The sequence below is a fragment of the Solanum stenotomum genome, chromosome 1, assembly GCF_019186545.1.
Source record: "Solanum stenotomum isolate F172 chromosome 1, ASM1918654v1, whole genome shotgun sequence".
NCBI classification, from domain to species: Eukaryota; Viridiplantae; Streptophyta; class Magnoliopsida; order Solanales; family Solanaceae; genus Solanum; species Solanum stenotomum.
In genome coordinates this window covers 3,738,605-3,752,653 of record NC_064282.1, presented here as the reverse complement: position 1 = coordinate 3,752,653, position 14,049 = coordinate 3,738,605, and the positions used below count along the sequence as shown (strand labels likewise).

At 30.7% G+C, this 14,049-nt stretch overlaps 1 protein-coding gene and 1 pseudogene across 1 annotated transcript; one reads left to right on the top strand and one right to left on the bottom strand.

Moving 5' to 3' along the window:
* Window positions 1-1,304: 1,304 nt before the first annotated feature.
* On the top strand, window positions 1,305-4,278 carry LOC125853458 (transcription factor bHLH95-like; annotated as a pseudogene).
* A 5,455-nt stretch (window positions 4,279-9,733) lies between these two features.
* LOC125842988 (U-box domain-containing protein 26-like) lies at window positions 9,734-11,232 on the bottom strand. Its single transcript, XM_049522251.1, has one exon. The coding sequence runs from the start codon at window positions 10,980-10,982 to the stop codon at window positions 9,735-9,737; it is 1,248 nt and encodes a 415-aa protein (XP_049378208.1). The 5' UTR covers window positions 10,983-11,232; the 3' UTR covers window position 9,734.
* Between the last annotated feature and the right edge of the window lie 2,817 nt (window positions 11,233-14,049).

The following is a 14,049-nucleotide window of genomic DNA, read 5'->3' as shown; positions in this document are numbered from 1 at the left end:
AAAAAAGTTATTAGTTTATTGATAATGGGTTATTGATTTAGTAGTTTCGGTTAAGGTTTTTGATTTGTTTATTATTGGGTTATTGTTTCTTAACGGATTGAGTTTTTTCTTAACGGATAATTGATAACCCATAGTAAATTAAATAATTATTTTCATACCATTCGTATATCATCAAAGTCGTTGACTTAGAGTTTAGTCTCATACTTTTATTTTTAATTGTTTCAAACTCTCAGTTATTCTAAAATGTGAGTGTCTTTGCTTTTGAGCAAGATACAGTCTGCCAACTCATGTGCATGGTTTATTTGATTTGTCACCTTGTTTCTAAGTGATTTCAATGCGTTTTTTGTATCAAATCTTAACGGTTAAACCGATAAATCAATAATCGATAGGTCAATATCTTAATGGTTCTGCAACGATTTAGCATGTCTACAAACTAACAATAAGTCGAACTGATAAATTTCAAAACTAAACCAAACCAATCAATACACCGCCCTACATTTTGATACTCCTAATTGTCATAATTAACGAAAATAACAATAAACAATTTTAATTATCAATAAATAATAAAAGTTTGTCGATTATACCATTTATTAATGAATTATCAAAAAAACTTGCTAGCTACAAACTAATGGAGGATTAGCAAGGAATTAATATCCTAACTAATTACTTTTTTTTCTCCTAATAAACGGAAAGTCATGATTAGTATTAAGAGGCATTTTAACATCCTGGCCAGAAGATCAAATAAAATGATAATCTTTTTCTTTTATATGAAACGGATATGGCATGATAGAAACTTTTATTGACGAAAACACACTTGCTTAATTATTCATTCTAGTGTGGTTAACTTAAATAAATGAGTAAGAAGATGCATAAAATCGCATTATTAAAATCTATTAATGAAATTTCATTAACATTAATAATCACGTGAATAAGCTATTATTAAAGTCTCATTAACGCTAGTCATGTAATCTCTTATATTATAAGACTACAACTCAGACACACCTAATTCATATAACTTAAGAATTAAGATTTGCATTTTAAAAAAAAATCTTAAGTAATTATATATACAATCATTATAATAATAATTATTATTTTAATTGAAAAAAAAAACTTAGGCCGTTTGTAAAGATGAGAATAATAACTTGATTAAGTTTGTAATTTAGTATTTGTAATTAAAGTAATTAATTTTAATTAATTTTTTTTAGTAGTGGTAAATGTGAATTGGGACCCAATTCAGTGAGAACAAAATCTGTAACAAAAGTACTTTAGCGACCTTTTTTGTTTTGAAGCCGGCATTTTGGCTTATGATTGTATTTTGTTTTTTTTATTCATTACAAATGAATCATCCTTTTTTATCTCTACTTTTTAATTTTTTATTTTTTTTCTTTTTGCCACCTTTCTCAATATTCTTTCCATAGTCAATATTTATCATATTCAATCTCTCATTTCTCCTTTTTACACTTTGCTCCCTACAAGAAAAAAGTTCTATAAATAGGCGTAACTTAGGTTGTAGTATCATATCACCTGAAAAAGAAAAAAATGAATGAAGGCGGCGAGAATGATCATGATTTGTATGCTGATGTCTGGTCATACCTAGACGTGAATGACCATCAAGTTGGGAGTGGAGAGACGTTTGAAGGTAACAAGTTGCTAGATCCGACTAGGTCTGATACTTGTCAGCCGTTAACAATTATTAATGAGGTGGTTGAAGTGAGTGTTGATGTTGACAAAAAGAGAAGTCCACCCAACCGAAAAAAGAATGGTAAGGGAATTGCTGAACCAAATTCTGGTGTTGATGGAGCCGAAGTTAGAAGGGCATCAGAGCATGAGATACACATATGGACGGAGAGAGAAACAAGAAAGAAGATGCGAACCCTATTCGAGACTCTTCATGCTTTGGTTCCTAACCTCTCTGCTAAGGTAAAAAGTTCTTTAAATGACATATCTTATTTTTTATTATCCAATTTCTTATCGATCAAAAGAGATATAATTCAATAAATTTTATGATTATCTGAAACAATTTTTTTTTGTTATTTTCCTTTTATTGTCTTCCGCAACCTTAATTAATAAGCATAATCAACTCATCGAAAATTATTCAAAAAATGAACATGTTATTTTAGATCAAATAGAAACTTGTAAAATGATTTAAAAATTGCTTCTTTGTTTGGTTCTTTTTGGCAATTACATCACCCTTTAATTTTCATATGTGATTGTTCTATATTTCCAACTTTCTAAATTGAGCAAATAAATTTTAGGAGAATCTTTTTAGGAAGCTTACTAAAGGAGGCATGATTCTCTTTTTAGAAAGCTTACTAAAGGAGACATGATTCTATGTGAAAATGTAACGTCATATATATATATATATATATATGGTTGATTATTAATACAATAACAAGTCCTATGTAATTTCACAAGTGAGATTTGAAAATAATAAGATGTAGGCAGATCCCTACTTTTGTGAGTTAGAGAGACTATTTCTAATAGACACTTGACTCAATTGGAATAAATTTATTTGGTGATATACACATTTCTCTTATTACTAATTTGTACATATCTACCTGTTAATTCCAAAAAAGAATAATAAGATGCGTTTTGTTTACCAAAAAGGGGAAGAATAAAACAATATAGAACTTCCGATTTTTTCTCATATATAGTTATAAAAAAAAACTCCATAAATTTCTTTGTTTCTTATCTTCTAGCATAAGAATATGAAGTTTTCAACATTATTCTAATTACATTCTAAATTTATCAAAAAAAAATATTTTCTTAAACCGTATAAATATAGATCTTTGAAACTTGGATGCGTAATAAACATGATTTAAAAATTAACAATTCCAAATTATAACCTTTTTTTGTAACTTGTACTTACTAAATGATTTTTTTTAGACACTAATAAATTACTTGAAACTAATTAACTCAATAGATATATAGTATATATGGTATTCCCTTGACTTACTTCCCCTTAATTAGTGAAAATTTTGACTTCGCCTTTGAAGTAGAAATTAAATTAATTTCATATTTTTTGTGTATGCAGGCTGATCAGTCTACAATAGTTGATAAAGCAGTGAACCACATTCAAAAACTGCAGAATACTTTCAAAAAACTTGAAAGTCAAAAGCTAGAAAGGCTAGAAGAATATAGCATAAAGTTGATGAGTTCACAGAAAGTTGGTAATAGTTGGGAGAAATATGTGGGTGATCAAGGATCAACCAACAATTCAACAACCATTACACCAACAACTCATGGTGCTAGTCCCCTTATTCCAACAGGTTTCATGACATGGAGTTCACCAAATGTGATACTAAATGTTTGTGGTGAGGATGCACATATTAGTGTGTGTTGTCCTAAGAAGCCAGGGTTATTTACCATCATTTGTTATGTTTTGGAGAAACATAAGATTGACATTGTGTCTGCTCAAATTTCATCTGATCAATTCAGAAGCATGTTCATGATCCAAGCTCATGTAAGTCCTTTTATTTTCTTCAAAGTAATATATTGGTCATTTTGAACATTGTGAACTAGGGTTTTAGTTAGCACACTTTTTTATTTATTTTACGTGTCTTTGTTTGATTGATCAGGAAATTAAAGAATGACAGGCGTTGAGAAATTCTTTTGAATTGGGTGTTTGAGAAACATATAGTTATTTTTTCTTTTATAAGTTTCGCGTCTAACTGAACATTTATCTTCACATGAAATGAAAGTAAAAAAAAAGAGTACATATCTATCTTTTTTTTAGAAATGCCTCCTCCCACCTAGTCTCACCCTGAGGTTGAAATTCTCTATTTGCTACTACGTATAGTTTAGTCATAGATTATGTTTAGAAATTATTTAAATTGTTTTACCTGAGTCAAGTGTTTAACAGAAATAGTCTTTCTACTTTTACAAGATCATATAGATAAACATATGTACATATTTACTGATTATATTATTATTGTTGTTATTATTGTTTGATTCTAAAAACATATTTGTTGTATATTCAGGCTAAAGGTGGAAGTGGGGTAGCTCAATTCTCGGGAGCATTCACCGTGGAAGACATGTACAAGCAAGCTGCAAATGAGATAATGTTAATGACAACCCCTAAATGATCAATATCATATTTACTTTTGAAGTTCATTCAGTGGAGGATGAACGGTTGTCGCCGTATAGGCATGTTTACTTTTCTAGTTCATCCGGTAGAAGATGAACAATTGTTTCCGTAAAAGCTGTTTTATTTACTTTTATAGTTCATTCGATAGAGGATGAACGACTGTGGCCGCAAAGGCTGTTTTATTTACTTTTATAGTTTATTCAATAGAGGATGAACAGTTGTGATCGTAAAGACTATTTTATTTTTCATTTGCATTTTATCCAGTGGAGGATGAACGTCTGTCTCCATATCGGAGGAATGAAAACTATGGAATTTGGTCCCATTAAGTTTATTCCAATGATATTTGTAAATAGGAAACATCTTGGTTTTACATATGTTTATGTGCTTGCTTTAAGTGTGTGTTTGGTATGGATGAATGTTTTTTAAAAAAATTCATGTTCGGTTTTAAGAATATTGTCTCTATTAAAATATATTCCTTACAAATGAGAAAAATTGTTTCGCGGTGGAAACGTGAAAAAACAAATGGCATAAATTACATTAATGATTGTAAAGTCATTTAATTATAAGCAATGGCTTTACACCCCCCATAATTTTAAGACTCTATTTTTTTGTTATTAATAATACATTAATGCTATATTAATATGGGAAAATTATATATAATAGCAAACTATTAATTCAAATTAAATGCTATAAATACAGTTTGATTTAATTGTACCCCAAAGTAAACTGTTGCTATTTTCGTCTCTCTCCCTGGTGGAATCTCGCTCGCCACTCTCGTGTTGCGCTGCCAGTTTCGCTCGCCTCGCTCGCTTTTACACAAACACAAATGTATAAAATGTGTTTGTGTTTGTATAAAGCGAGAGAAAATTGTATATATACATATATTTTCGTCCCCCTGTCTCCCCTCTCCTAGATCTTTCTCGCCACTCTCCAGATCTCTCGCCTCTCTCACTTTATACAAACACAAATGTATGCATTGCGTTTGAGTTTGTATAAAGCGAGAGAAAATTGTATATACAAATACAAATGCATATATTTTTGTCCTATACACTTATGATTATACAAATACGATCTTCCCCTTCCCAGTTTTTTTTTGTCTTTCTCTCTTTCTCGCTTTATACAAAATAGATTATACAATTGATTCTTCTGTATATATATATGCCGAAACATATTATACAATTGCTTCTTTTGTATATATGTATAGCGAAACAACCATAGCTTTCATTTGTATATGTATAGCGAAATATACATATTTATGTTTGTTATGGAGTACAATTATGCAAACTATAGCTATAGCATACAAATATGATTTTTGTGTTTGCTATATGTGAAAGTTGCTCTATTAATATTCCTTTATAATAAATATTTAGGGGGGGAAAGTACATAATATTAACTGTAAAAAAAGAATTATTTAACCGTATGGTTAATTTACATTCTAATATTTTTTTCTTTTTTTTTTCTTTCTGTAATAAAACTTATGTTTATATTCTTCTTTTCTTTTCCCCTTTGCTAAACTTAAAATTTACTCTTTTACTAATTAGTTGTCCGATCCATTCTCTAAATTCAAGAGATAAATAAATTTAAATTTTATTTCTTTTACATTCTTCTGAAGTTCTCACACATTACACCAAATAAATTGAAATAATAAAATTTTACTATGTTGTCAAGCTATCAATTTCAAAAATCCTCTATTTTCCTAACTCTCCAGTCTCAACTATCCTTTTTATAAAATTAAAAAAAACAAATGAAATTTTACAATAATTTTAATAATTTTAACTCATAGGAGTACTTTTGTTTTACTTCTTAGAATTTAAATATGTCGAGATATAAAACATAAATCATATTTACAATTATGAATTTTCTTAAAATTTAAGGCATATTATTATAAAGTTTAATTTGATTTTAGACCCCTAATATTCTTCAGCCGTGCATGATTCTCGACTCCCACTCCGTATAATCACTTATTTTAACTCCTATCAAACATGCCATTAGAGATTAAAAATATCATATTACTTCAACTTTTCTAAAGAGGATAGAGAAAACCCAAAAAAAAAAAAAAAAAANAAAAAACCAAGGTACTTAATTATTTACTGTCCCTACTTTCATTTCAGCTTCTACAACAATTAGCACTTGCAGAGAGAGTTCATATATCAACTTTTATTTAGGTCAATTTTTTCATATTTTATTTTAAAATTTTGTCTATATATAAATAATTTTCTTACAAATTAGAAAATGATTTCCTTGGTAGAGCATGAAAATAAGTGCCATAGCCAATAAGTTACATTTTAAGCTTACAATGGTCTCCTCCCTACCCCTGCCGGTGGCGATTCAATGATAAAATCATTTAATTAGAAGAAATTTCATAAATAGCTAAGAATTGAAATATAATGAGTTCTCTTAGCTATAGATTGTCTTGTTATATAGTGTAGCTATAGTTTCAGTAGTTGTGAGTTGCTTTATTTATATATCTCGTTGAATAATAATTTTTTAATACAAATTGGATTCTTAACTTAATTAGTGAGGCAGTAATTTCGATTATTACAACGGAAATAAATCCCGCAAATCATGATTATTTTATTTGATTAGATTTTCGTACTAAATATGACTTCTACTAAAAAAAGAACGAAGTCAAAAAATTACCTGATAAATATACTAATCAAACGTATATAAATATCATTAACAGATACATCGTATATTCAAACGAATAAATGTATACAAATTCTGAAATTATACAAATAACGGTTGGATCGTATATTTGTTGATAATATACAAATACAAAAGAAATAATTGTATATAATTGTTAAAATATATAAAAAAAAGTCTAATAAGTATAAAAGCCGCAATAAATATTGATACGCAATATCCATAGAATCATATACAACATCATGTGAAAGATATTGATAGAAGTACAAACCATAAAAAATATACAAATGCCTCGATTTCTTCATCATCATCTTGGTCCATTAACCCATATTCATCATTCTCATCTTCAAATGTTTTTGACTCAGTGTTGGTAGATACAATTTCCTTTACTTTCTATTTCTCTTTAACTCATTTGAATCATCTTTCTTTTTGTCAGCAACTCGCTTGAACTATCTTCCTTGTTCCTCTCTTTTTTTGTTCCTATTTATTGAATTAAAATCATGCAAAACTTATAGCATCTTAATATACAAATGGAATTTTTTTAGAAAAAAAACTCAATTGAATACCTCAAATAATTCTATTGAAAGGAGATGTTCAAGCATGATTTGTATGTATTTATAAAGGTAACCGAAAAACCAAACGAAAACTTTGAAATTTCAAATTTGATTGTCGTTGAGAGAATTAAGGAGATAAATCGTATCAGTGGATTATAAAAGATGAGAGAAAAACAGTATTTTGTATAAAGGTAGAAATGGGCAAAATATGTTAGTTTATGCGTGTTATACCAATTAGAACGTGGATCCACAACAACTCGAATTAAATTGTAATGATGAATGATAATTAGTTTAAACTAAAATTATAAATAAATAATTCAATAGTATATATTTGCCTAGTCGCGCAATTTTTCCCTTCTTGTTTTCCCTATTTCTTTCCACGTATAATGAAGCCCCATAAGGCACATTTTGGGCCTTTTCAAGTTTGTGGCTTTCTCTTTAGTCTTTAGTGTGGAAGTTTTATTTTAGAAAATAATGTAGTAGTAGCTTTCAGGATTCTCTGTACAAAATAGTACTCATTCTGTCCATAAAGAATATCAGAGTTTTGAATAAAAAGGTCCAATTCATATAATTTCAATGTGACTTAATTAGGCACCAATTTGTTTAATTGTTGGAACTATAATCCCAAATATTTAGAATAACTACAACAACATACCAAATGTTATCCCTTACTTTGAGCTTTGGGGTAAAGAAATTATTTTCAACATATCACCTACTAAAAATTTAAATATTTATTAACAACTTCAAACTCTATATAGTCAAAAGTTTGTAAAAGGTTTGATAAAATTGTCGTAAAACAAAAGGTCAACTCCTTGTATAAGAACAACATTTTAAAGAGGGTGTATATATCAATCACATGCTAGAGTGATATCTTTTTGCACTCATAGCTTTTCGTTTTTTTTACCTATCTAGTTTTTGATATCTGATATGGAATTTTGATTAATTTAAATTAGCATCATGTAAGATCAATTAGAAATAGAAACACTCGATACTAAAAGTTTCTTTTTTATTCTAAAACCTCTAATTAAGAATAAGAAATTATATTTGTATCACACATATCTGAGTGGTACACCAAAATATACTTTGCGTTGTAGTGAGAGCATGAAGTGTGGTGCACATCTAAAGACGATCTAGATTTGTATGTTGTCCATCTCTATACAATTGGCAAAAAGAAGAAAAAAAGTAGAAGAGAAAATGGTTGTGCATGTGACCACTAATTTGTCACTTGAACCACAAAACTCCAAAACCCCATGTGATTCCAATTCATCTGTCACACTCCATTACATTACCTCCATACTTTACCATGCTACGAATTACTTGAATTGCGGGTCTATCTAAAATATTTTATTCGCATAAAATAATAATAAGGTCTGTGTACACATCACTCTTCTCAATGAAACACGTTTATAATCTCTTTTACATAAATAGAGATATTAATGGAACAGTACGAATTTTAAAATCTTCATAAATTTATGCATATGTGATCCTAGAACCAACCTCGCTGCGTCTCATTGTCATCCCTATATATGTAAAACAATTTAATTCTCTTGTCCACTCGGTATCATTATAATATCTTCAACTATTGTTAGTAGACCAAAGTTAAAAATGTCACCGTCTGTTGACTCAAGTATAGTAACAAGTGGGCCGGGCTATGCAGTAAAGAAGGTCCGATCCAGCCCAATAACTCCTCGTACTTAAGGTGTTTTTATAGGACCCAATATAATTATTATTTATTTATTTCTTAATTATTAATTATTTGCATGCACGCACATCTTGTTTAATGAAGTTAGTCTTCGGTCAAAAGAAAGTTGAACTATCCCTTTCCAATTAGTGTCACACATGCTTTGCTACACCTCACATTACAACTCATCAAACATTACAACAAAAAAATAAATAATGTTTTGAATTATATTTGCTCATGAGTCAAAGATTCTTCTGAAATAATTTCAAACTATATTTGTAGAATTTCGCTGATATGTTACTGTTGTTGAATTTTGTTAGTGCAACTACATAATATATAGTTCGAATATATTCAAAACTAACTCAAATATATTTAAAACTAGCTTGAATATATTATAAAATAATTTAGAATTAGAAACAAAATAAAGGATTTTAGAGATTTTTAAAAATATTAAAAAATATATATATAAAACGTATATTTCAATAATTTTTCCTACATAATATCCTATCTTGATAAGAAGAAACCATAGATTAAGAGTTCATTAATTACTCTAAAAGAGTATGTTTTAAATTGGAAAAGGAAAAAAGAAAAACAAATTTCCAGCCCAAAAAAAATGGTTATCTTACGTACAAAAATTACATACATGGAATAATGCTCTATTTACCAAATTTAGACACCTGGCTTTTTTCCTTTGCCTTTTTTTTTAACCTCGAATTACAAAAAATTGGGGGAGATTTTTTGGTAAAAGAGTGGTAAGAATGGTGAATCGTCAAAACGGAACGACGTCGCTGCAGGCAAAATCATCTGAATTGGCGATGGAGTCCTCCGGCCAACAATCGCGAAGCTGCTTCAAAAGCATTTGTGCTTTTCGCTTCGCACGTTCTGTACAATCGCTTTGAACTAACAGCAGCAGCTGAATCAACACGCCGGCGGCGACCGCCTCTTTCTGAGCTTGTTCCGACGCTGAGCAAAGCGATAGCAGTGCTCCGGCGGCGTATTCCGTCGCACGCTCCGATATCTTCAGGATAATTTTCACCAGGAGAGGCACCGTTAGCGCGTGAGATGCTAACGCTGCGCATCCTGATGGAATTCTGGAGAGGAGTTCGATTGTGGCGAGTGCTCTTTCCGCATCGCATTTCTCGAAATCCTGTAGCCTATCGATTAGCGCTTCCACCGCTCCGGCGGTCACCGCTCTTTGTCGGTGTTGCTTTACTAGGCATAAAGCAAATAACGCCTTGATTCCGACTTTCAACGCTCTCGGATACGCCAACGGATAATTCAAAATTCCGACGATTCCTTCGAAGACGTCATCCGCATTGCTGATTTGAGCACGGAGCTCCGGGGATCTCATTCCGGCGACTACAATCTCAATCAAAGCAGCTGAGTTGACTCGGACATCGATAGAAGGATGAAAAAGCATAGCAACCAGGTAACTAACTCGTTCCGGATCGGAAGCGACAAAAACGCATTCCGGTTCAGAGAGCGGAAACATGGATAGAATCGCGAGCGACTCGTGATTCAACTCCGATGAGTCCGAATCCATACGGGAGAATACAATCGCCAGAAGTATTTCCCGTGCGTTGTTCGCCGAAATTACAGACCGGTTCTTATCCGAGTCACGAGCTAGTCCTCTGAGTCTCCTCAACGCCGCAACCCTAGAATTCATATGATTCGACTGAGCCGCCGCCTGATTCAGCAACGACCGGACCAACGACGGATCAGCTGGTTGTTTCGGCGTCGGAATCCGCTCAACTCCGAAAGCCCGGTTCGCAACACACCACTCCTGTATAAGGCGGCGAAGAGTATGATTTGGAATAAGAGTGAAATCACTGAGCGGCGCCCTTGTTACCGGACAAGTAGTATTTCCGGTGGCCACCCAGGACTCAATGCTTTGGCGGTCGTAAGTTTGACCGGTACAGACGGTGACCGGATCTTGCATAAGCTCTAAGGAGATTGGACAACGAAAATGGTATGGAATCTGAACACCAACATCCAAAGGGTCTAAACTTCCAGGCATGTTTTCTTGACTCTGTTTTTTCTTCTTTTATCGGGTAGCAGTGAATTGGGTATCAGTAAATGTTTGTTATATATATATATAAATAGATATAGAAAAAGCTAAAACTGAAAGAGAGTCTGCAAATTCTCTTTCACTTTTGTTTGGGAATTTGCTGGGTCTTATACGGAGAGAAAACAGAGGGACATACCCAACAGGCCGTAGGGTTCTTCTCTCTGTTTTGCTCTGTTTTTATTCTGACGAAATTTTGCCATCCCCAACTCCCCACACGTGTGGTTTTCATTTATTTACTAAGCTGATATTAATTTGTTCATTTAACCATGGTTACGTTTGGTCTCTGGTCAAACCTAAGTGGGACCCACATTCATGCTCAAATCTAACTTCTGTTTACGTCAATTGGCATTATTGATGAAATTTGAATGGTCCAATTCGATTAAGCACAAATACAATACATCATGCATTCATCTATTATTGAACTCATGCCCAAGCGCGGACCCACGTAGAACCGAGGGAGTTCAGCTTTTAATGATAAATCAAATTATTTTTATAATGTTAAAATTATTTTTTTTTATATATATTAGATATTGAAGTTTTTTGAATTCTTACTATGTTTGAGTTTTTATATTTTGAATTTTTAAGTGAAAATTTTGGCTCTATAGTTGATTATTCAGAGTGGGATTTTCCCTATACTTTGTGTTCTCTATTTTGCACCTTTTTAGTTATAGGTAGATATTTAACTCTTTTGTTCTAGGGGTAATTTCGTAAAAAATTATGAACTTAAATAAGTGGTGTTTGGTTATAGAATTCAGATATTTTCTACTTTATTTGAAATTTATAAAGTTAGATATGCATTTGTTATATTAGGAAAGAAGAGAGCATTTAATTTGGAGTTTACTTAAGAGGGAGTTGGAAAATAAAAGTTTGATTTTAAAAAAGTGAATAATTCTCCAAACGGCAAAGTTTTTACTTCTCAGAGATTAATCTATCATAAAGCATTTAATAAAGAAAAAACAAGAAGAAAAAGTATAGGGAATTATCAGAAATTACCAATTTAAAGTATAGGGAATTGCCGAATTGGTGTAATAACATTTTCATATTTTTTTTCTGAAAGAATTGAAAAGCGAGAGCTAAAAGTAGCTGCTTGCATATTCTATAAGGAAAGGTTCAATATTAAATTAAATCTAGAAGTGATATACAAGATATAATAGTATTAAACTCTTTATTTTTTTCGAATTCAATTATTTTTCCTTAGTTAAACGTTAAAAATAATAATTGAATCCTTTTATAATTCAATTTGAATACATGTCTTGAATGACCAGACAAAATCATTTTGATTTAGTTTTAAGATATTGAAGAAATTCAAATCTTGTTTTGCACTCAAAATCAAATTCAAGTTTGACTAGTCAATACCTTATGATATGGAAATTAAAGTCACTTTCGGTATGTATTGGAGTAAATGCAAATCATCTCAATCGAAAAAACTTCGAACTACTACTACTTTCCATTATTGTGGTTGTTTCTCTTGAATTTATGATTTTTTATGATGAGCCATAAAATAAGTAAATTTATCTATCTATATTGCTTAAAAGAATAATTATGATGGAAAAGATTACCCTTTTGCTTCTTGTGAAAGCTCATTCCCAAGCATCAAAGTTGACAGTTATTATGAAAGCAATTGAATATTTTTTGGGAGCATATTCCAATTGCTAGGACTGTGATTCAGTAAAATAGCATCTTCAATATGTCATTTTCTAGTTTCTTGGGGGAACCAAAAGAAATATTAGAGAAATTGGATACTCGATGTGCAAAATTGAGAAGAATAGCAGGAGGGGAGATTTGTCTACTTAGGTGAAAGTCCTCATTAATACCAATGAATTTTGAATTTGTGAAAATTCATGACATCGGTGCAGAGTTCCAAGTTGAGTATAGAGTATCAGTTGTAGTAATAAATTTAATATTTTTTTAAAAAAAAATAAAGCAGTGAAGGAGAGAGAGATTTTAAATTTAATAATGAAAGGATAAATTAAAATATGTTTCGCCAAAGAACAAAAACCAATCCATTCTAATATCTAGCAATTCAAAGCCAAAACTGAGAAAATTGGTGGGATCATCTTAGTTTGGCCTTGTACTTTGTCAATTAAAGCTTTAAGCAGTGCATTGTAGATGCTACGAATTCGGACGAACTTATTAGCTTTGATTAAAATTTTGTAGGTTTGTTTTAAATAAATAATTGAATGTGTTCAACTCAAGTATTGAATTTTGAATCAAGTGAATCAAATAGCCACCCCCTCTTTTACTCGTATCGTTCATTTTATATTACTTGTTACCTTACAAAATCAAGATAAAATTTAGTTGTAAATTTTCTATTTTGTCCTTAAATTTAATCCATTTTGAAAGTATAAATATTAGTATTAAGTTTCAAAGGTGTTGATCTATGATATTGATGAATAATGTAATTAGAAAAATGATTTTAATTTGGGGACACAGTGAGTATTTGTCTAAGATGGAAAATAAAAAAAATAGTTTATAACTTAATTACAAATTTACACTCATTATTAACTATATAATCACATTTAATATATTTTTCAAATTATTAAATTTATTATTTAAAAACTGATATAATAAAATTATTATTTTATTCATTATGTTTGTCAAGTAAAAATATACTGAGTGACACATAACATTGAAGTTGAGTTATGGTTCAAATTAGAGTGAATAAAAACTCGAAACTTTTGTCCTTGATTTATATATAATTAAAAAGGTGACGCGTAGGTGGTGCTTTACTGTTGATTGGATTTGTATTTTAGGTAGTCAAAGGTCAAAGACGAACAGAGGAATGTGCGGAGGCCAGCTTGTCTTTACCAATCTCTTTATTCGAGTAGATAGATAGATAGATATACAACCTCCATTAAACACCCACATATATTTCCTCTATACAACCCACTAACTTTATCTCTCTCCTATACTTTTTATTGATGTTCGATTATTATGAATTCTCACACCATGTAGGAGGATATTTTCATATCTAAGCTCAAATTAAGAGTGAAATAATTTCATCCGCCGCACTGCA